Source organism: Schistocerca americana, chromosome 3 (assembly GCF_021461395.2).
Source record: "Schistocerca americana isolate TAMUIC-IGC-003095 chromosome 3, iqSchAmer2.1, whole genome shotgun sequence".
Classification (NCBI taxonomy): domain Eukaryota; kingdom Metazoa; phylum Arthropoda; class Insecta; order Orthoptera; family Acrididae; genus Schistocerca; species Schistocerca americana.
In genome coordinates this window covers 321574003-321598132 of record NC_060121.1, presented here as the reverse complement: position 1 = coordinate 321598132, position 24130 = coordinate 321574003, and the positions used below count along the sequence as shown (strand labels likewise).

The following is a 24130-nucleotide window of genomic DNA, read 5'->3' as shown; positions in this document are numbered from 1 at the left end:
ATGTGATAATTGATAATTCACCTTTTATTCAAAAGAAAAAAATGGAACAATGCTTCACTGTTAAATATCAGGTATGTGGGAATACAGTCATCTCCTACTTTACCCGGATTTGAATTCAAGAGTCTATATTTATATAATAGAGGGAAACATTCCACGTGGGAAAAATTATCTAAAAACAAAGAAGATGTGACTTACCAAACGAAAGCGCTGGCAGGTCGATAGACACACAAACATACACACAAAATTCAAGCTTTCACAACAAACTGTTGCCTCATCAGGAAAGAGGGAAGGAGAGGGAAAGACGAAAGGATGTGGGTTTTAAGGGAGAGGGTAAGGAGTCATTCCAATCCCGGGAGCGGAAAGACTTACCTTAGGGGGAAAAAAAGGACGGGTATACACTCGCGCACACACACATATCCATCCACACATATACAGACACAAGCAGACATATTTTTCCCCCTAAGGTAAGTCTTTCCGCTCCCGGGATTGGAATGACTCCTTACCCTTTCCCTTAAAACCCACATCCTTTCGTCTTTCCCTCTCCTTCCCTCTTTCCTGATGAGGCAACAGTTTGTTGCGAATTTTGTGTGTATGTTTGTGTTTGTTTGTGTGTCTATCGACCTGCCAGCGCTTTCATTTGGTAAGTCACATCTTTGTTTTTAGAGTCTATATTTATCTATACTTCTCCAATTCCCAGTTTGTACATTGCAATGGCTTGATTTATGTAAACTACAAACAATTCTCTCCCACATTCTCCTTACTTTCGTCAGAACTCTGGGGTCTTCCATTTACACATTCTATTAGTATAGAATGTCCTGCCTACAAGACCACTACTTTCCTTTAACTGGACACTACACTAACAAGAAAACAGTGCATATTTTACATAAATGTAATTTTCCTGCACTGTCACCACTGTGAAAACTCTGACTCCACATATTGTGTCAATATAAAAACTCTTTAAAAGTTCCCATTACTATTTATGTATCAGCCATTGTTATGTATATACTGCAATATTAAGCTACAACTCTCTGAAGACAGACGAATACTAACAAATTCTAAAATTAAAGCTGCCTTAAATCTGAATGCTGTTTGAACACAGCTATTATATACGGTATGCCATTATCTTCCTCCAACCTTGAACTGACTTATCCAGCCAGTTATACAAAGCCAAACTTTAACAAGGAATCTGAACGAAGATGTAACTTAGTATTCTTCACATACACAAATAATTGCCAGAGATAAAATATGTGATAAGTGAGTGAAAGAAGAGGGGGAAGGAGAGTGTCTAGGACCAACCAAGAACAAACTATCCTTCAAATATGTTGTCTAATATTTGTCTGCTGAGCCACCAAGCTGCACAAACCAACGTTACCAAAGTCATATTCCTTCACATAACCATTACTTACAGAAAATTTTGATCGACAATAACTACTTCAATTACAAAATGAATCAGAGGTGTGTGTGTGTGTGTGTGTGTGTGTGTGTGTGTGTGTGTGTGTGTGTGTGTGTGTGTGTGTGAGTGAGTGAGTGAGTGAGTGAGTGAGAGAGAGAGAGAGAGTGAGTTTAGATAGTGTGGCATTTCAAGTGCCTGAGCTCTTAGACCTTATGCTAGTAACAGTTAAGTTTACTGCAGCCAGACCATGAGTGTATCCAGTGCAAGAGCATGGAACAGACCATTTCTTGAGATTGTGCAGGCACTGGGCTTTCCACTTACTATTTAGTAGGCCTAGGGTGTATTACTACATGTACCTGGATTCAATGAGCTCCACTGATTGCACAGTCAACTGCCATAGGCAAGAAGATGCTGGAGACAGGGGTTGCTGTGAACTATCACAGATTATAATAGTGGATATATGAGAAACAGTGCAAAAAATTATTTATCAATTCCTTGCTGGAACGCGACATAGCAACGTGAGCAGATGTTTCAGTTAGAGCAATCTCGTCATTAAGTAGCACTGAAGTAATTGCCCCAATTGTACACTTCTTTTCACTGCATGTCACAGTATGCATAAACATAGAAAGCAGTCACCTAGACTAATGAGATATGGTACATGTAATTACAGGCTAACAGTGTGGTACAAGCGCATAAAAAGCCATCTAAGGTGATGCGTTATCATGCATGCCAACCAGGCAGGGTTCTGAGAGTTTATGGAGGTGTTCTTCTGGAAGGAGTATATATGTAGAGTAAAATTTGGCTCCAATATTTCATCAACTCTCACTGGTGAATGGTATAGGAACCTACCATCCAATCATTTGCATCTCAATTACCCTCAGGCAGCGAGCAACTTTGTAAAACAATGCACAACTTCATCACTATGTCAGAACAGTTTGAAAAAGAAGGGAAGGAAAGAAAATTTGGATTGAACAGCCCACTGCCATCGAAGTCTTTAGAACTGGAGTACAAGCTTGGCTTCTGAAATGCAATTAACCATGTCCTGTAAATGGAACTATTCTGGCATTTGCCATAAGCAATTTGGGGAAACCATGCAAACCTAAATGTAGCTGGCCGAATGAGGACCTGTACCACTGTCATCCTGAAACTGTGTCCAATACCTTACCACAGTGCTGCCATGCTTGGTGAGAACAGTGTGAAGAACACATATTGCACTAATTATAAGTATTAATTTTCTATCTCCTACAAAAATCATGTAACAATTCTGAAATCACATATGGTATACATACGTCTGTCGTGTATACGAGTATGGAAAAAATCTGTTCCAAATTTTGTTTAGGCCCAGTTTTACATTTATTCTTGAAATAGGCAGAGTTTTTGCACCCAAAAGTTTCCTACTTGATGGCAATGCTTTGTGCAGCAGAAGTGGAAACACAGTGACAGCAAACCAGCCCTCTAACTGTTAGATGCCAACTAATTGCAATCAGATACATGTACTCAGGTATAATTCAATTCCTCGGGAGATACATAACTATGTTCACTTGCTACAACATATTCTATTTTGTGATATAACGCTTCCCTTAATAGTCATCAATCACAAGATTTAATAGTCTGTGTGTGTGTGTGTGTGTGTGTGTGTGTGTGTGTGTGTGTGTGTGTGTGTGTAAGCTATAGTTCATCCTTAGAGATATTTTATCAACAAATACAAGTAACAGAAACAGTAGTTTCAGTACTAACCCAAATTTTCACTAATTTCAAATTTATGTCTAATCAGTTGAATTGCTGCACTTCATACAACATGCCCCTTGTATCTTCCAGATCTGGCTGGAGGTATCTCTAACGAGCAATGCCTAAATCCAAATACTGAAGTGTTTCATGTAAACGAGAACAAGAAATTACCTTGCTCACAGAGCAATAAACACAATGCTTACCAGTCAACAGAAAGTTGAAGGGAAATTTTTCCCATCAATAAACCAAAAGTAAAGAAACAAAAAATCATTTTTCACAAGGTAACTACCCCACTACACAAATATAACACACTGTGGTACATGTGAAGCTGGTAAATGGTATTTACTTGAGTATGCTAGGGCAATGGAGAAATTTGGTACTAATGGTTTGATGCTATGGTGCCACTTTTCCTTATTTGGACCGAGAAATAGTTTCAGTCAAAACCAAAAGGAACAGACTTTGGACAACAGAATGCTTCAAAGACTGCAAAAACAGGTTGATAACTTTTTTCTTCTATATGCCTTGATAATACTCCTATTTACAATGCAAGAACAATTTTATCACATTTGCTAGTCTGAACTCCTCAAATACCAACTGTGAATCCAATCAAATACCCTTCAGAAAGGCTAGAGCAATAATTGCATGCCAAAGCAATCTTTAATAGAAGCTAGCAACAAATATTCAGTATTGTTCTGCAAGAATGAATATTGCACATTCAGTAACTATAAAAAATGGGACTACACACATTTAATTACGTGGGTGACACCTGTGATGCTAACAAACAGAACTGTTTGTCAGGAGGCTTCTGGCCACATGGTATGTCACACTTCCAGAGAATACAGTACAAAGAATTTTAAGATCCAGGTCAGAACAAGTGACACTTGCTTTCACTAAGAGAAGTCTGTCACTGATCTAGACAGAGTGACCAATCTCAGGATCTTTTTTAGCATAAAACACAATCTGCCACATTAGTGTTTACATGCAAGGGCCTTGTACACCAAATGCTCAAAGGCAAGTCATTTCTATGAATTCCATCTTCAATTTTGTCCTCCTTGGAAAGTACACCTATCCTGCAATTTTTTTTTTTCCCCCCTCATTTGCAGATTGCGTTTGTTACTTACAATGTAAGTATCTGTAGACCTTTATTGTGAATACTGACCACTTTGTTCATTCCTGTTTTACATTTGCCAATTCTGAGAACCAAAAAAATAAGTACTTCTATTTTTCCAAATTTTTATTTATTAAAAGCCATTTCCTGAATTAGCACGTTACATCCCCAATGAAGATCCATATATTCTTATGTGTACAAAGGTGATGAATACCATCAATGAAACTCTCAAGCTCCAAAAAAATCTCTTCTGGTGCAATTTATACACATCCAAACACATGCAAAATACTTCCAATAATGAAGTAGTACCCATAGCAAAATGAGCAACTAACATTGTGCACCTAGGAAAAGCTACCAAGGAAATGGAAGCTAATTCAAACCGCATTTCAATAAACCTCTTTATCAACAGACAGGAAAACACTATCGAAACCATAATGAAAAAGATAATGAAAAGTTGGCAACTATCACAAAATGTCATGAGACTTGGCATTTTCCCTGTTGCTGTACAAAAATGTCACTAAGTGCTGCAGCTTACTAATATATTGTTAAATATTTGTAATTTAATTTTGAAATTGGATCTTTACTTTCTTCAAGGATTTACCTTAAAAAGACCATTAATTTTCATGTATATAAAGAAAGGATGACCTAAATGTGACATCACATGAAAATACCCTACATCCAATGAACTCTTGTTTCGATAACAGTTTTATCTCTGATATCATATTTCCCAATACTTTTGCACAAAAAAATTGTACACAAAAGTGATGCATTTTGAAGAGACTAACCAAAACCACAAAATATGAATCACAGTTCTCATGCACTATATTCAAACTGCTTTAAGTCCATTTTAAACTGACTTTGCTAATTTATTAGCACAATTGGTGTAACAAATGAAGAAATTTGTCTTACAGTTTGGGTCATATTGCATTTTAGGATGATGATGATGATGATGATGATGATGATGATGATGATGACTTTATCTCGTAGGATTTTTCAAACAGCCAGTTGAGATTCTGAGTAGCATAGAGGCCGCATTTCTAAGTGGAAGTCCAGTTCTACAGCCCCCTTAAGCCAACCCTTAGTCCAGCCCTGATGCACACACATCTTGAAGGACTTTCTCTGAGAAAATATGAAGCTAAATTTTCAGTAAGGCAGGAATCTGCATTACTTCTTCCAAAACTTTCAGTGAGACAGGAAGGTTAAATAATGGGTGACTGAATGAAGAAAACAGATCAAAAGGAAGAAAGCTGAAATATAAGACTGATTAGGGATTTTAAACAAAAATATGATATGAAAGGTCATGAAACAAAGTGCTGGACGAAGGTGCCAAAAACAAGTATAAAAACTGAAGTTCTCTCTCTCTCTCTCTCTCTCTCTCTCTCTCTCTCTCTCTCCTCATCCACTATACAATGATGAAAAGATATGATGGTGACTGATAAATTTTTAAACAAGCAATTATCCTACAAATACTAACAACAATTCTTTGGAATATTTACTGGTATTTCCCACAGTCTGAATATATGCTAATTGCATGACTGTTTCCACATTTCTCCATTATGAAAGTTTTTCCATTCAGTACATGCAAAATAATGATTAGCACTTTAAGGTTAAGCTGACATGTTTCCATAGGAAATTTGAACCAAAGACGGAAAGTTCAGGATCAATTCATCAGTATCTTACCTGTAGATCATTCAACTTTTGTCCTTCTAAGAGCTTCAATTGTTTATGAAACTGAGAGACTTTTTGGTTATGGTGAACACTATGCGTAGTATTTATCTTACAGTCTTTCAAATCTGAGTAATGGGCAGCGACATTCCCAATTTGATGAGATATCTACAAAAAAAGAGATATTTCTAAAACTCGTTGCAGGATCAGCTAAACTTACATTCAAAATAATTGTCTTGACAAAACTTATCAATTGTTTGATAAATATCAAGGTAAGGTAAACCAACCACCACATGCCCAATTATGGATAGGGAGCTACCCTAATGTTGAGGGATGAATGGTAGCAAGTACACACTAAAATCATTCGTGAAAATTCTCTCATTTACCAGAGGGAGACAGCCATTTACATTAAAAAATTTAGTATTTAACAATTAGGTTAGTTTTATAGCCCATAAAATCAGTTATTGCAAGGAGATCTACAGAGGATAGACCAGAGCCAGTGAGAAGATGTATGACAGCAAAGGAGAACATACTGCACGGAAAACAAATTATCAAAGATGAACATGGGGAGATACCCGATAAGTGAAAAATGAAATAATGAAATAATGGAGCAAATGAGAAACATGGTTAACAATGCACATAAAGTCACAATCATTTCAAACCGAGATAAATGGCAAGGCTCTTTACATGTACATAAAAAATAAAACACTCACAAATAGTAAGAAGAAGCAATTTGGCTACTAGTGAGTAGAAGAGTAATAATAATAATAATAATAATAATAATAATAAAAGGAGTGGTGGTGTTGGTGGGCTGATAGTAGGAGAAGGAATATGAATTTAGTGAACTGGCACAAAAGAGGAGTAAAGATAGGATAAGGAAGGTGGATAAATTAATAGTAAATATGAAACATTCTTTTTGCAGAGAATGGCAACCATAATGGGGCAGATATTTACTGTGAATACATACAGAGGTGCATACATGTCCTCTCAGTGAACTGAACTAGAAGCACACACTGCTGTTTCTTTTCAGAACTGTGACTTGTCTTCTTTAACACAGGCAATTAACTAAATGACAGCAATTAGATTAGTGAATGGATAATCAGAAAAAAAGTAACACTGCAAACACACTGGAAGCATTGAGTTTTACCTTTGTACAATGTTGCTGAAGAGAATAATTTGAAATAAACTTCAACACAGCAAACATAAATTAAGAACGAAGACTAACATATCATGGAAGAATGTCGTATCAAAATTATTTTTTGTGGTTTTGTTATGAAGCATAATCTACTTCATATTCAAGATCAGGAGCCATTTTCCCAGTTAGAAACACAACTAAGACTGAGGACGTATTCCCTACATTATTTTCAAAAATCATGCAACTAAACAATTTTTTCAGTGGTCTAGGTGTTACCACAAATACATTAGTGTCACTAATGTTCAAATGGAAGCACACAAGAACGACCTATTCCTACTTCGTTGTGCTTGCTGTGGCAACCACTTGAGATCAACAAGGATAGCGATTGGGCATGTAGATGTAGTAAAAGCAGATTATCTGAACTCAGCAGGCACTACAGAACAAAGTATAGCACCACAATAATTGAGGCATACAAATAATTCAAAAGAGTCTTTAGTTATAGAGTAGTTCCATAAAGCACATTCATTTGAGCTTAAGAATAACATTTAACCAGATATTCTCGTAACACTTGTCAAAGATCAGGTATAGAACCAATTCACTTTTTAAAAGAGGCTTCCGGTGGTGGCAGCCGAGTGTGCATGAAGTGTGCCTGCTTGTATGGTGTGTATGGTTTCTTTGGTGTGGAAGGCTTTGGCTAATTGCTACGTGCATCAGTCTTTTTGTTGCATCTGTCTGCAACTCAACCTGTCATCTTTACAGTGAGTAGCAATCTACCTCATCCCTTATACTGTTATTCCAACATGTAGTTTCTATTGTTTCACTTTTAAAAAGATTTATACTGTCCAAATTTTAACTACTCAGTCCTCTTCAGGTTTTCGTGCTCATTGTCTACTCATAAATTTTCCCAGGAATTTAAATGTGGATGATTTTGTGGGCTACAGTAGTACAATTATCTTGCAATCATTGAAAACTGCATAGTATTTTTAGATGTGTGACAAACCATGAAATCCTTAACAAGTCTGTCTTATGCTTGAAGAAGTAAAACCTCTTTTTTATATTAAAAGAAGTATTCTAGCGAGCTGATCTGCAGTTTACCATGAACTGGAGCAAAGAGTCTGCTGATGATGCTAAGAATAACTGAATTAAATGTCTGAATAACGCAAAACAAGAGTGAATAAACAGGATGCCCAAAAAGTCTCAAACCATTTCTGGGAAAATGTTTATTTTTGTCTCTCTATTGTAAACAATCTAAAATATTTTTATCACAGGACAACAAATCACCATTATAAGTTGGAGACTCTTTGCCAAGATTCAAGAAATATTTTGACTATGTAACCGCAAATAGGCAGCAATGCGAACAACCATTAATTAGGGGTTCAGTCAACAAATTGCAGTAATATTCTGGGTCGCTGTTGACATCACAGGAAACAGTGGAGACCATACGACAGGCTATCGAAGTAGAGTCCAAAAGCGTCGACACACAGTCTCAGCCAATAACACAGCATCCAAAAGTGTTCATACTGAAGGAAAACGCTTACCACATCCAAATTCTCCATCATCTCGAACCTAAGGACTATGCGACACACATGGCCATGTGCCACGGCTTAACCATGTTGTCACACATCCTGTTCAGTGATGAAGCTACTTCTCATTCTATTGTCACAATGGCAAGATATGGGCTGATGAACAACCAAATATGGTCATGGAATTAGGATGTAACACCCAAAGATACAAGTCCAGCTGGGCCTCACCCAACAGTGCATTCAAGTCCGTTTCTTTTTTGCTGAAGTAGCACTCGTGTCAACATCAAACCTGGACATGTATGAGCAATTCCTGCAGCCCCAATTGTTTGCTGACAACACTGGATTTGAAACTTCCTGGCAGATTAAAACTGTGTGCCGGACCAAGACTCGAACTCGGGACCTTTGCCTTTTGCGGGCAAGTGCTCTACCAACTGAGCTACCCAAGCACGACTCACACCCCGTCCTCACAGCTTTACTTCCGCCAGTACCTCGTCTCCTACTTTCCAAACTTCACAGAAGCTCTCCTGCACTGCCCTTCTTTGCAGTTTTTCAATGTCCTCCGTCAATCCTATAAGATGTGGATCCCACACCGCACAGCAGCACTCCAGAAGAGGGTGCACCAGCTTAATGTAAGCAGTCTCTTTAGTAAACGTGTTATATTTTCTATGAGTTCGGCCAATAAGTCACAGTCTTTGGTTTGCTTTCCCCACAACGTTATCCATGAGATCATTCCAATTTAGGTTATTCGTAATTGTAATCCATAAATATTTTGTTGAGTTTACAGCCTTTCGATTTGTGTGATTTATCATTTGACTGAAACGTCGCAATTGCTTTTTGTGCTCATGTGTGTTACTTCACACATTTCATGATTTAGAGTCAACTGCCACTTTTTGCATCATACAGATACTTTGCCTAAATCCTTTTGCAACTGGTTTTGATCATCTGTAAACAATCGAAGAGGACTGCTCAGATTGTGTCCTAAACTATTGTACTTAATCCACAAACTGCTACAACCAGAATGAACGAACTGTGGGTATTACTGAAATGTTGCTGTAGTGACCTGCTTGCATAGTTTAATGCTTAGCACACTAACTTTTGTGATATGGGGAGCAACACAGACCCAGATTGAAACAACATACTAAGTTAATGACCACCTGCGTTGCAAGACCCATTAGTATCAGAGCGATCTAGGCAAATGGAGGGATGGTCTCCCATATCCCCTCTCAGAACACAAATACAAATGTTATACATGAAAATATGCAGAACAAACCTTGCAGAATTCACAAATCCTAAGTGGCTTTCACTGCCAGTTGAGTGGAAATACAGTGTGGTTGTAGCAACAACATCTCTCGCCAGAAAATGACATTTGTTAAATTGAAGATGGGTGAATCTCATCATAAATGACATAAAACTAGATCATTTCAGGGGGGGGGGGGGGGGGGGGGGAGATAGGTGGCACATAAAAAGGACTTAATAAGTGTAGCCATCTACCAGGATTAGAAGTGGAACAACAATGTAGACAAAAATAAAAGTTTTAGATAAAAGCATTATATCAACTGTCAAATCATTTATTTGCCTGCTCTTTCTGTATATCCACCAAGAGATGTGGAGCTACTTGCTTTTGGGAGGAGCAGCATTCAAATAAGCATCCAGCCAACTAATTTTACCTTTTAGCATTTCTCCTAAATCATTTCATTATGAAACGGTTCATATTAAACACATTTTGATTTTATGCTCTGCCTTGTCAATTTGATTATGAGAAATAAAACACAGATTAAGTATGATCAACAGGACGTTAAACTCTAATTATCCTTTCTTCCAACACCTCCTGTAATAACAACAAATTATATATATGGACATTGGACTATCAAATGGAAGTGCAAAACAGTACAGATTTCCCCATTTGCTAAGCTTAATATGAATGCTGCTGTAGACTTATTATGTCTAATGAATCATGTACCACACTTTCAAATATTACATATCACAGATGACAGAGATTAATAACAGACATTTTGGGCACAAAATGAAACATCTGTTGTCAGAACATTACTGGTAGTGTCACTATTAAGTTCCTTTTCTAGAAAATTACAGCCTGTATTCTATTTTAAAGTGGTGAATGATATTTAATCTGTCAACATTCACAGCAACATCAGCTTAAAGATAAATAATATGGCAGGACTTTTGAATTTTCAGATGACTCTCATTCCTTTACTTTATGTTGAGAAGCCCCAAAGTTATCCTTGTAGCATCAGTTATGCCATCCACAAAGTGTGTTTCTCAATGTGAAGCACACCAAGCATTGTTTTCAATATATCTGGCTCATACTCACAAACAAGCTCGTACATCATACTGAATGTGCTACTAAATATGATTGATGACTACAGTGCTCTCTTGCAGCAGTTACCTACTACATCTGGTGTGTAAACTACATATTTCACTTGTCGACATATGCAGGAAAGAGCCTATGCTAAGCAATGTTTACTGTAGCAATTGTTCCTTTTCATCATCATAAAAACATTGCTTCTCTCTTACTGTGTCTGTTGGGACCAAAAGCTAGCCATGTTGTTCTCACAGAATTGTGAAGGATTCACCTAGTGATGTAGACAATTATCTTCCAGTTCACCATCAGTGGGTATGTATGAGTTGTGACAACAAAGTAGATACACAGATATTTTTCGTTCCTTCCTAGGGCGGCAACCCTGCAGCCTCCTACTGCAGGCAGTGTGTGATCTTTGTTTTTCCCCACCACATCAAAAATGGTTCAAATGGCTCTGAGCACTATGGGACTTAACATCGGAGGTCATCAGTCCTCTGGAACTTAGAACTACTTAAACCTAACTAACCTAAGGACATCACACACCATGCCCGAGGCAGGATTCGAACCTGCAACCGTAGCGGTCTTGCAGTTCCAGACTGAAGCGCCTAGAACCATTCGGCCACACTGGCCGGCCCCACCACATCCCCAAGTGGCATGCACCTGCATCTACAGTGTTTCAATAAGGAGTAGCAGCTTAAAGAGCTTTGTCTGCTAATTGTCACAATACTGGAATCTCAAAATAATGTACAGTGGTGCGCAATCGCCTTCTTAGTGAAACTCCGTGAGAGTGCCACAGTAGCGTACAGGAAGCGCCAGCACGCTTTTGGGAGTGACGTTTTATCAAGGACACAAGTGTTTCAATATAATAGAAGGAAACATTCCACGTGGGAAAAATTATATATAAAAACAAAGATGAGGTGACTTACCGAACGAAAGTGCTGGCAGGTCGATAGACACACAAACAAACACAAACATACACACAAAATTCAAGCTTTCGCAACAAACTGTTGCCTCATCAGGAAAGAGGGAAGGAGAGGGGAAGACGAAAGGAAGTGGGTTTTAAGGGAGAGGGTAAGGAGTCATTCCAATCCCGGGAGCGGAAAGACTTACCTTAGGGGGAAAAAAGGACAGGTATACACTCGCACACACGCACATATCCATCCACACATACAGACACAGCAAGATGTCTGCTTGTGTCTGTATGTGTGGATGGATATGTGCGTGTGTGCGAGTGTATACCTGTCCTTTTTTCCCCCTAAGGTAAGTCTTTCCGCTCCCGGGATTGGAATGACTCCTTACCCTCTCCCTTAAAACCCACTTCCTTTCGTCTTCCCCTCTCCTTCCCTCTTTCCTGATGAGGCAACAGTTTGTTGCGAAAGCTTGAATTTTGTGTGTATGTTTGTGTTTGTTTGTGTGTCTATCGACCTGCCTACACAAGTGTTTCATTTGCACAAAATGTTTCCTGAAAGCAGAACCAATGTCAAAGATGAACACCATAGTTGGTGACCATCAACAGCACAAACAGATGACAACACAGCCAGAATGAGTTAACGTGAGTGATCTGATCAAAGATTCACCAAGAAAATGATTGCAAACTGAAATTGATTGGGAAACTGTTTGCCTGATATTAACTGAACATCTGGGAATGAGGAAACTTTGTGCCAAAATGGTTCCGAAAAATGGCACACAGGAACAAAAATATCAACAGAGGCTGCTGATCTGTTGGCACTATTGGTACTGAACCAAGAATTTTTGAACTGAGTTATCACTGGTAACGAAAGTGGTACTGTTCATTCTTGACGTGCCTTCCCACCACCAATGAGCCATTCTCTTTATTATTATGCTCTTTAAACCTTAACATTTCTTCCTGTTTGCCCACCATACTTTACTTCACCATCCTGTCACATTCTTTCACACTCCCACTTTCCCTATTCAGTTCTCCTCCATGCCAATTTTATGCTTCAGCCTCTTCTTCAGTTTGTTGTCTCTCCTGAATATAGTTTAACCCCTTTGATGTTAAATAACCTCCCAACTTACATGACATAATCCCCCAATATGACTATTTCTGTGGATTTTTAGGTTTTGTCGGTTTCTGTGCCCTATCACTGCATCTATCACATCTAGTGAACCTGCGTTAAACAGAGGTAGAAAATGCTTTAGATACATGTTTAATTGATAGAATGAACACAGTGGTAGGGCACAGAAACCAACAAAAAAAAGAAAAATCTGCAGAAATAAAGTCATGCCATATTAGGGGAGTAACTCGTATAAACTAGGGAAGTTATTTAACAATAAAGGTTTCTGTATTCAGAACAGACAACAAACTGGAGCACAGGCTAAAGCATAAGACTGGCACAGGGGAGACCAGGATGGAAAAAGCATAAGTTTATGAAATAATGCACCTTGATTGTGAAATGAAGTATGTGGAGCAAATGGGAAGAAACTTTAAATTAAGTTTTAAAGAATGAAATTTTCACTCTACAGCGGAGTGTGCGCTGATATGAAACTTCCTGGCAGATTAAAACTGTGTGCGGGCAAACGCTCTACCAACTGAGCTACCCAAGCACGACTCACGCCCCGTCCTCACAGTTTTAATTCCGCAAGTACCTCGTCTCCTACCTTCCAAACTTTACAAAGCTCTCCTGCGAACCATGCAGGACTAGCACTCCTGAAAGAAAGGATATTGCGGAGACATGGCTTAGCCACAGCCTGGGGGATGTTTCTAGTATGAAATTTTCACTCTACAGCGGAGTGTGTGCTGATAGAGCACTTTCCCGCGAAAGGCAAAGGTCCCGAGTTCGAGTCTCAGTCCGGCACACAGTTTTAATCTGCCAGGAAGTTTCAAGTTTTAAAGAGCTTAAAAATAAAAGAGAATGGCTCATTGGTGGTGGCTAGACACCTCGAGAATCAGCAGAATTCATTTGGTAGCAACACAGGCAGCATGAATGTACTGCACTTTGAAGAAAAAGGATGGTTGCTGTCAAATTTTGAGGAAGCTTAAATTTTCTGCACTTGAGGAGAGGAATGCATCAGAGTGTTAAATGAAAAGATAGAAGTATTTCTGGGCCCACCATAACAATTTCGTCCTTGAGAAGTAGCCACCAACTTTTACTTTAGGGAAACTCCCTATCGCACCCCCCTCAGATTTAGTGGTAAGATGGCCCAGTGGACAGCCTGAAGACAGGTCAAGCTTGAAAACAGGAAAAAGGTGTACCGAACTGTAAAAAAAAAAACAGTGAACAGTCCACACACAAGAAATGCAATAAAGAACAGCATACAACAGCAACAGCGTTGTAAATGCTCATGGTGTTTGACTGCAAAGCAGACAAGCCATGTCCAAAACTACCCTGTCACATCATCTTTTTTTCTACAAGATTATGAACTGTCCAACCAGTCACAGAAAAGTCTGTTCTCTTTCTGTAGTCCTGGCAGTTGTCATACTATACATTGGTTATAGAATATGTGTCACGTGGTAAGAATATGTTACCGTTGCAAGTGAATGTGATAAATAGTGAGAGCAAGCGAGATACCACATAGACGTCTCACAGAAATGAAAACAACAAGGGAATTCAAGAGTCAAAGACTTCAAAAACTGAATTCAATTTCAAAAATGTTACGAACATATGTTTTGGCAGAGCACAGAGAAACTGTGTGATTGTGAAACTGTTGCATTCATTTGTTGCAGCTTATGTGAGAAACTATTACATTTTCATCATGTACTTGGGAGTGATCACATTCACATTTATATCAGGTAAGAAAGCATATCTCAGTCACTTACCAGTCGTACAAATTATGTGCGTCGATAAGAGATTCTTATAATACGAAACACATACTGCCACTAATACCGTTTATGACACACCAGACATGTTTTCTGGTGGATGATTCGGTTGACTTATCAAATGTTTGTGGTTTTCATTTGAAAGCCACTTCCTTTCAGCTGCTAACAGTAGTTGTTGAGTCCATACCTTACACCTCACTGTTGCAAACAGATGTTACACCATGACACAGATATAAATTTGAATCAAGCAAATAGTGGGAAGAAGGAAAAGAAGTTGGCATGAGTGAGGTTTGAACGAGGCTCACATGCTTCACAGTTCAACACCATAATCACTTAACCATGACACTATTTCTGGTCCTAGCTGCTCTATATTGTACTTCTTGTTCTTGGACCATTCATTGTTTTTATCTTGCTTTCTTTTTTCACAGTCCAGTAAATCTTCTTCCTGTTTTCGTTCTTTATGTGTGTTCAATTTTTGACGTGCTGTCTGCTGGGCCCTCTTACCACTATATCTGAGATGGGAGTGCAATGGGGAGTTTCCCTTGTTAGCAGGATTAAATGAGCCTTGGGAGACTATTACATGACAACAAGAGAGTTTCATGGAAGACCTATATGTTTTTTTACTTCTGATGGTGCGTAATAGCATAGAAACTTTCAGGTAAGTTACACCACAAGACAATATTGATATTTATGTGGCTAGTTGTATGTACAGTATTGCAATGCATTGATGTTCCCTTGCTTTATAGCATGTAATAATGGGATAGTATAATCCTAAAACATGCTGAGGTACATATATCACACACTTGACAACTGACATGTAAATCTCTCAGTACTGATTCAGGAGACAGTTGTACGATGGCTTCACAACAGATATTCCAGGAATTCCTTAGCTGCAACTTGGGCTCACCATCCTTCCCCAGGTTTCTTCCAAAGAACACAAACCCCACAACAGAAGAAAGTGCACCCTTCGATAATCTCGAGATGGATCCTGATTAAATCATCCTCCCTACAGACAAAGGTTCCACCACTTTCGTGACAAATCGTAGTGACTGACTGACAGAATGCTTCCACCAACTGTGACTATTCCACCTGCAATCTCTGCTGCAGTGATTCCTCCCTAGACATCAAACAAAATCACCAATATCTACTAAAATCCTTAGACCTATCCCTTTCCATCACAATGAGCCTCCCCCCCCCCCCTCCCCCCCCCCCTCTCTCTCTCTCTCTCTCTCTCTCTCTCTCTCTCTCTCTCTCTCTCTCACACACACACACACACACACACACACACACACACACACACACACACACACACACACACACCTATGTTCTACGTCCTTCTCAGCATCCATAAACCCGACAATCCTGGACACCCTATTGTAGTTGGTTACTTAGCTTCCACTGAAATAACACAAGCTCTTGTCCATCAACACCTCCAACCAGTTGCCCATATAACATTACAACAACATCAATGGTCAGTGCCAGACGACATCATAGAGGCTCTTTGAAATAATGCAAAGAGCCTATTACCACATGTTGGTTATTTTTTAAGGGGATCAGTATGCTTACATAATGTATCCACGGGCCATATGTCTTAGAAGATTTTCCGTGGAATTAAAATACAATAGTTATATTTGCTCAATAACAGAGATATTTAGACATAGAAAATAGTTTTAGAATGCCAGAATGTGGGAAAAGTGTAGGAGTTTTGTTATTTTGGACAGAGAACCTTGCGTGTCAGAATGTGGCAGAAGCAGTGCAAGTGGTGAGGGGCCCAGACACATATTGCTTGGGATCTTTACCATTGGAGCAGTGCTAGAGTGTACATATGACCACTTAACCGGAATAAAGTAATATGTTTTGAACAGTGATTTTTTTTTTATTTAGCCCAGCCAGCTGCATTAAGTGAACAAATATCATGTAACCCTAGTATTGGCAAGAAGCTAAGTGAAATCGTCCCTAGACAGCCAATAAGTTAACAGAAAATGATAAGATTTTTTGTAGTGAGCAGGGCCATTTAGCGTTACAAAATGGGGGCTTGTCTGAGACGTCTGGATCATATCAGACGACCCAAAGGTAGTGTTGGTTGTGGCAAGAAGCAGTGAAGAAGGATTAAACGAAGATTTGGCACTTCAACGGAAGATTGTCAGCAGCTAAAGCAGCAGAAACCACACAGGCGGCAGACACAAGCAGTGGAAACCACATGGGTGGCAGCAGCAGTGCAGTACAACTTGAGACAAAGGCAGATTCAGTGCGGCAGTACCTTCTGGCGCTACGAAGTGCAGTAGTGGAGACGTAAACTTCAAAAGTTAAGTAAATCTGCAAGTGTGAGTTACATGTAGCTTTTATTGTTGTGTATTGCAAATGTTTGTGTTTGTTTTCTTTATTTGTCATAATGGGGGAAACAACAACAGCGAATAATGCTGTAAGTGATGTGGAATTAACAGATTAAAATATTATTGTTCAAATAGACATTATTGTTGCAAGTACATTCACAGAAATTTTGAGCGCTCTTGTTCAATCACAGAAAAGTGTAAATGATGTTCAAAATAGTGTGCAAGCACAAGATGTGCAATTAAAAACCCAAGGCAGCCAAATGAACGAACAGTTAAAAGAAGTTAAAGAGTAGTATGAATGAAATAAAAAGCAGTATACAGTCTGTGGAGTAAAGATTAAATCAGGGGCTGTCAGAATTGCAAGGCAAGCTAAGATTAGAAATAGACAGAAATGAACAAGAATGTGTCAGATTAAATGCAGAGGTAAAGGACAAAATTGTGAAGTTGGATGAAAAATGCACAGCTGAAAATTCCAAATTGAAAGAATGGCTGAAAGGGGAATTGGAAAGGAATCATATTGGTATAATGAAAATTTAATGAAGTAGATAGTAAAGTGAGTAAATTAGAGCTTGATGTCAATACTGAGATATAAAAACAAATCAAAAATATAGTTTCAAAGGTAACTAAGATGGAACATGGAAATGTTAGCAACATTGTAAATATGCAGCCCATACATAATATTCAGAATATCAGATGTTTTAATAATGATGGAAAATGTCATCCTGCCAATTTTGCTGCATATTGGAGAGATCGATGTGCGGATGGAATGACTTATTTGCAAAAGATTAAGTTTATGATAGGGGCATTAAGGGGCATTAGAAGGGGAAGCTTTGTCATGGGCAAACCAAAATCTGAACAATTTCATGACTTATGAAGACTCTGAGAAAGGATTTTAAATAAATACTCGGAAGAGGTAAAACAATCCAAAATATTTTTTTTTAAATGGGGCTATATACAGGGTGCTTGGGGAGGAAAGGTCAATATTTTACACAGTGATACTAACGTAATTCTGAACAAAAAATCATGTATGCACATAGGTCCGCAAATGCTTCATTAGGGAGGTATGGGTATTGAAAGAAACTAATTCTGCAAAACTGATGTGCTCAACGTGAATGTATATGTAACACAACTGGACCATAATGTACTTTTCTTGAAAACAATGTTACAGAGAAGTACAGTTGTGTTACATATTTTTACATAATGTTTATTTACTTTGCATTCAGTACATAATGCATTACAACATGCATGTTACATGTGTTGTTGTGGTCTTCAGTCCTGAGACTGGTTTGATGCAGCTCTCCATGCTACTCTATCATGTGCAAGCTTCTTCATCTCCCAGTACCTACTGCAACCTACATCCTTCTGAATCTGCTTAGTGTATTCATCTCTTGGTCTCCCTCTACGATTTTTACCCTCCACGCTGCCATCCAATGCTAAATCTGTGATCCCTTGATGCCTCAAAACATGTCCTACCAACCGATCCCTTCTTCTAGTCAAGTTGTGCCACAAACTTCTCTTCTCCCCAATCCTATTCAGTACCTCCTCATTAGTTACGTGATCTACCCACCTTATCTTCAGCATTCTTCTGTAGCACCACATTTCGAAAGCTTCTATTCTCTTCTTGTCCAAACTAGTTATCATCCATGTTTCACTTCCATACATGGCTACACTCCATACAAATACTTTCAGAAATGACTTCCTGACACTTAAATCAATACTGGATGTTAACAAATTTCTCTTCTTCAGAAACGCTTTCCTTGCCATTGCCAGCCTACATTTTATATCCTCTCTACTTCGACCATCATCAGTTATTTTACTCCCTAAATAGCAAAACTCCTTTACTACTTTAAGTGTCTCATTTCCTGATCTAATTCCCTCAGCATCACCCGATTTAATTTGACTACATTCCATTATCCTCGTTTTGCTTTTGTTGATGTTCATCTTATATCCTCCTTTCAAGACACTGTCCATTCCGTTCAACTGCTCTTCCAAGTCCTTTGCTGTCTCTGATAGAATTACAATGTCATCGGCGAACCTCAAAGTTTTTATTTCTTCTCCATGAATTTTAATACCTACTCCGAATTTTTCTTTTGTTTCCTTTACTGCTTGCTCAATATACAGATTGAATAACATCGGGGAGAGGCTACAACCCTGTCTCACTCCTTTCCCAACCACTGCTTTCCTTTCATGTCCCTCGGCTCTTATAACTGCCATCTGGTTTCTGTACAAATTGTAAATAGCCTTCCGCTCCCTGTATTTTACCCCTGCCACCTTTAGAATTTGAAAGAGAGTATTCCAGTCAACACTGTCAAAAGCTTTCTCTAAGTCTACAAATGCTAGAAACGTAGGTTTGCCTTTTCTTAATCTTTCTTCTAAGATAAGTCGTAGGGTCAGTATTGCCTCACGTGTCCCAACATTTCTACGGAATCCAAACTGATCTTCACCGAGGTTCGCTTCTACCAGTTATTCCATTCGTCTGTAAAGAATTCGCGTTAGTATTTTGCAACTGTGACTTATTAAACTGATAGTTCGGTAATTTTCACATCTGTCAACACCTGCTTTCTTTGGGATTGGAATTATTATATTCTTCTTGAAGTCTGAGGGTATTTCGCCTGTCTCATACATCTTGCTCACCAGATGGTAGAGTTTTGTCATGACTGGCTCTCCCAAGACCATCAGTAGTTCTAATGGAATGTTGTCTACTCCCGGGGCCTTGTTTCGACTCAGGTCTTTCAGTGCTCTGTCAAACTCTTCACGCAGTATCTTATCTCCCATTTCGTCTTCATCTACATCCTCTTCCATTTCCATAATATTGTCCTCAAGTACATCGCCCTTGTATAAACCCTCTATATACTCCTTCCACCTTTCTGCCTTCCCTTCTCTGCTTAGAACTGGGTTGCCATCTGGGCTCTTGATATTCATACAAGTGGTTCTCTTCTCTCCAAAGCTCTCTTTAATTTTCCTGTAGGCATTATCTATCTTACCCCTAGTGAGACAGGCCTCTACATCCTTACATTTGTTCTCTAGCCATCCCTGCTTAGCCATTTTGCACTTCCTGTCGATCTCATTTTTTAGACGTTTGTATTCCTTTTTGCCTGCTTCATTTACTGCATTTTTATATTTTCTCCTTTTGTCAATTAAATTCAATATTTCTTCTGTTACCCAAGGATTTCTATTAGCCCTCGTCTTTTTACCTACTTGATCGTCTGCTGCCTTCACTACTTCATCCCTCAGAGCTACCCATTCTTCTTCTACTGTATTTCTTTCCCCCATTCCTATCAATTGTTCCCTTATGCTCTCCCTGAAACTCGCTACAATTTCTGGTTCTTTCAGTTTATCCAGGTCCCATCTCCTTAAATTCTCACCTTTTTGCAGTTTCTTCAGTTTCAATCTGCAGTTCATAACCAATAGATTGTGGTCAGAATCCACATCTGCCCCTGGAAATGTCTTACAATTTAAAACCTGGTTCCTAAATCTCTGTCTTACCATTATATAATCTATCTGATACCTTTTAGCATCTCCAGGATTCTTCCAGGTATACAACCTTCTTTTATGATTCTTGAACCAAGTGTTAGCTATGATTAAGTTATGCTCTGTGCAAAATTCTACAAGGCGGCTTCCTCTTTCATTTCTTCCCCCCAATCCATATTCTCCTACTATGTTTCCTTCTCTCCCTTTTCCTACTGACGAATTCCAGTCACCCATGACTATTAAATTTTCGTCTCCCTTCACTACCTGAATAATTTCTTTTATCTCGTCATACATTTCATCAATTTCTTCATCATCTGCAGAGCTAGTTGGCATATAAACTTGTAATACTGTAGTAGGCATGGGCTTTGTGTCTATCTTGGCCACAATAATGCGTTCACTATGCTGTTTGTAGTAGCTAACCCGCACTTGTATTTTTTTATTCATTATTAAACCTACTCCTGCATTACTCCTATTTGATTTTGTATTTATAACCCTGTAATCACCTGACCAAAAGTCTTGTTCCTCCTGCCACCGAACTTCACTAATTCCCACTATATCTAACTTTAACCTATCCATTTCCCTTTTTAGATTTTCTAATCTACCTGCCCGATTAAGGGATCTGACATTCCACGCTCCGATCCGTAGAACGCCAGTTTTCTATCTCCTGATAACGACGTCCTCTTGAGTAGTCCCCGCCCGGAGATCTGAATGGGGGACTATTTTACCTCCGGAATATTTTACCCAAGAGGACGCCATCATCATTTAATCATACAGTAAATCTGCATGTCCTCGCGAAAAATTACGGCTGTAGTTTCCCCTTGCTTTCAGCCGTTCGCAGTACCAGCACAGCAAGGCCGTTTTGGTTAATGTTACAAGGCCAGATCAGTCAATCATCCAGACTGTTGCCCCTGCAACTACTGAAAAGGCTGCTGCCCCTCTTCAGGAACCACATGTTTGTCTGGCCTCTCAACAGATACCCCTACGTTGTGGTTGCACCTACGGTACGGCCATCTGTATCGCTGAGGCATGCAAGCCTCCCCACCAACGCCAAGGTCCATGGTTCATGGGGGGGATGTTACATGTATTCAGTTGAAAAAGACGTACCACATCTTTTACAAACAGCTTTAACACTTGATCATACAGATGTTGTACAGTTCACAGAGCAGGTTCAAATATCACACCACAAACATCATTGCACTTTTGCGCTCTAGCGATAACATGTTGTGTTGCTTGTTAAATTACCTGTGGTTGGTTCCTAATCAATTCAATTCAGCAGCGCCCATCATGCGACGAAGCACTTCATCTCATGTATTTACCTTCACTTTGTGCACCTTTGATTTCATCCAACCCCATAAACAGAAATCTAAAGATGTAAGGTCAGGTGATCTTGGAGGCCAGTTAATAGCACTGCCACGACCAATCCAACGATTAGGATAGGTGCGGTAACATGTGGATGGGCACCGTCATATTGAAAGTACATTCCAGTTCGCTTGGCTAAAGGAACATCTTCCAATAGTTCCACAAACGAATTTTCTAAAACATTCAGGTACCTCTCTCCCATCAATCACTGATTCATAACAAATGGACCTATCAAAAGGTTACCGATCATGCCACACCAAACATTTATGGCAAACGAACTTGGAAAGTGCTATCCACTGAAGTGTGTGTATCTTCCGATGACCATACACGATTATTGTGTGTGTTGTTTATTCCATGTCGTGAAAACAGGGATTCGTCAGTGAATAGCATGTAGGGAAGCTAATGACTATTCTCAATTACCCAATGACAGAATTGCAGTTGTTGGGCACTGTCCCCAACGTGGAGATTTTGGACACGCTGTATGTGAAATGATACAGGTCTTCTGCATGTAATGTTTCCCATACACGTATCTATGGGACATTCATATGTGGGGACATTCTTTGTATGCTCGTACCAGGAATTGCTCAACACTTGCGATAATTTCTTCCTGTTCTTGCAAAGTTTGTTAACGTGCATGCTTGGAAGAAAAATATCTACTCGGAAGAGAGCCTGTTGCACGCAAAGTGACAAACACTTTGGTAAATACCCTGCGATCAGGTAATCGTCGAGTCGGAAAGCGCCTGTGGTATTCTTCTCTTGCAGTGGTAGCACTACCGTCGCAGACGCCATAAACATACCCCACATCTGTGTATTCCTCATTACTGTAGATGTGTGGCATTGTTAGCAGCTCTTGTATGAACACAGTAACACCATACACTACATAGCTAACTGATCTGTCACCGGTCCTATACATAATGCAGCATACACAGCACAACAGTGCAACAATGGGCGATTGTACTACATACGTCACATGACCATAATACATGGTAGGTTGCATAGTATAAACAAGGCATGTTCTCGTGCATTGTTTACAAGAAAATCACATTACAGTCAAGTTGTATTGCACATACATTCACATTGTGCACATCAGTTTTGCAGAATTAAAGTTCCTTTCAATACCTACACCTACATAACGAAGCATTTGCAAACCTATGTTCATATAACTTTTTGTTCAGAATTACTTATACTATCATTGTTTAAAATATTGACATTTCCTCCCCAAATACCCTGTGTAGACCAGGAATGGGAAATATGAGAGATTTTTGTATGGAAGAAACAGAAAAATTAGCACATTTGGACAAGCCAATGGGGCCATTAATAATCATTTCCAATTTAAAGAGGAGATTGCCTGAAAATGTAGGATGTGATCTCATAAATGCTCCAGGAGATGATGCAGACTTATTCCTTGATTATGTTGGGAATATGGATACAGCTTTACCACTGACAAACAGAAAAAATTCCCAAAATGACAGAAATCAAGATGGAAGGGTAAAGGGTAATTACAGGGATGACAACAGAAACTCCCACAGAGATTCCTGTAATAATGATAGGAGAAATTCAGGATCTAATTATAGAAGGGATTACAATAGGCCACAATATGATCATGTTGAAGGGACAGCTGGGGGGGGGGGGGGGGGGGGGGGTCAGATAGACCTCGCAACTGGGGAAATGAGTAGGTATCCCACCTAAGGTACGAGTGGGGATAAAGCCTGACAATGCTTGGGAAAGGATCAGGGGAGAAAGGCTGACTAAGGCACCTATGCATAGCCAGTTTAATTCGTTCCATATGGAGAGGATTTTGGGTGAAGGTGAATTCTGTGGAGAAGTTTTTGAAAGTTCTGGGAAGAAAAGGAAGGGAGAGAGAAAATTCAAAGAAAACAGTGTCTTCGAAAATGTAAGAGATTTGTTTCAATGGGCCGAGTCAAGTGATGGAATGAATGGTGAAGATTCAAATATTTCTGACAATGGAAACGCTAGTCCAACAATTTTGAGGTATCATAATTCTGTTAGTTCTGATACTGTAGTGACACTAGAAAAGTTGAGTGTATGTATTAATACTACTGAGCAGCATGAGAAAATTGTAAATGAAGTAACAGTTATGCTTCTACCGTATGCAAATATTGGAAGGGTGGATCCTTTGTGTGTTAATATTCCTTGTGCTGGTTGCATATGTGGTATTTCAAATATTGTCAATGGTGATGTGAATTTTCAATCTTGTGTCAATAAAGTTGCTAATGTTGCATGTGCTAATGCTGATGTTGATGCTAGTGCAGAGGATGCAGTATATGAGGTAGTGAAAGTAGAGCCACCTAATAATATT

The 24130-nt window shown here is 39.0% G+C and overlaps 1 protein-coding gene across 3 annotated transcripts in view; it reads right to left on the bottom strand.

Annotated features, from left to right (window-relative positions):
* Positions 1 to 24130, bottom strand: part of LOC124605338 (RISC-loading complex subunit tarbp2) — a 159242-nt gene that overhangs the window by 22319 nt on the left and 112793 nt on the right. For 2 of the 3 annotated variants that reach the window (XM_047136944.1, XM_047136945.1), the window contains exon 6: positions 5910 to 6062. The exons of the other annotated variant lie outside the window; for it this stretch is intronic. In XM_047136944.1, the coding sequence (XP_046992900.1) occupies positions 5910 to 6062 (153 nt within the window). The remainder of the gene's footprint in view (positions 1 to 5909; positions 6063 to 24130) is intronic. 3 annotated transcript variants of the gene reach the window in all.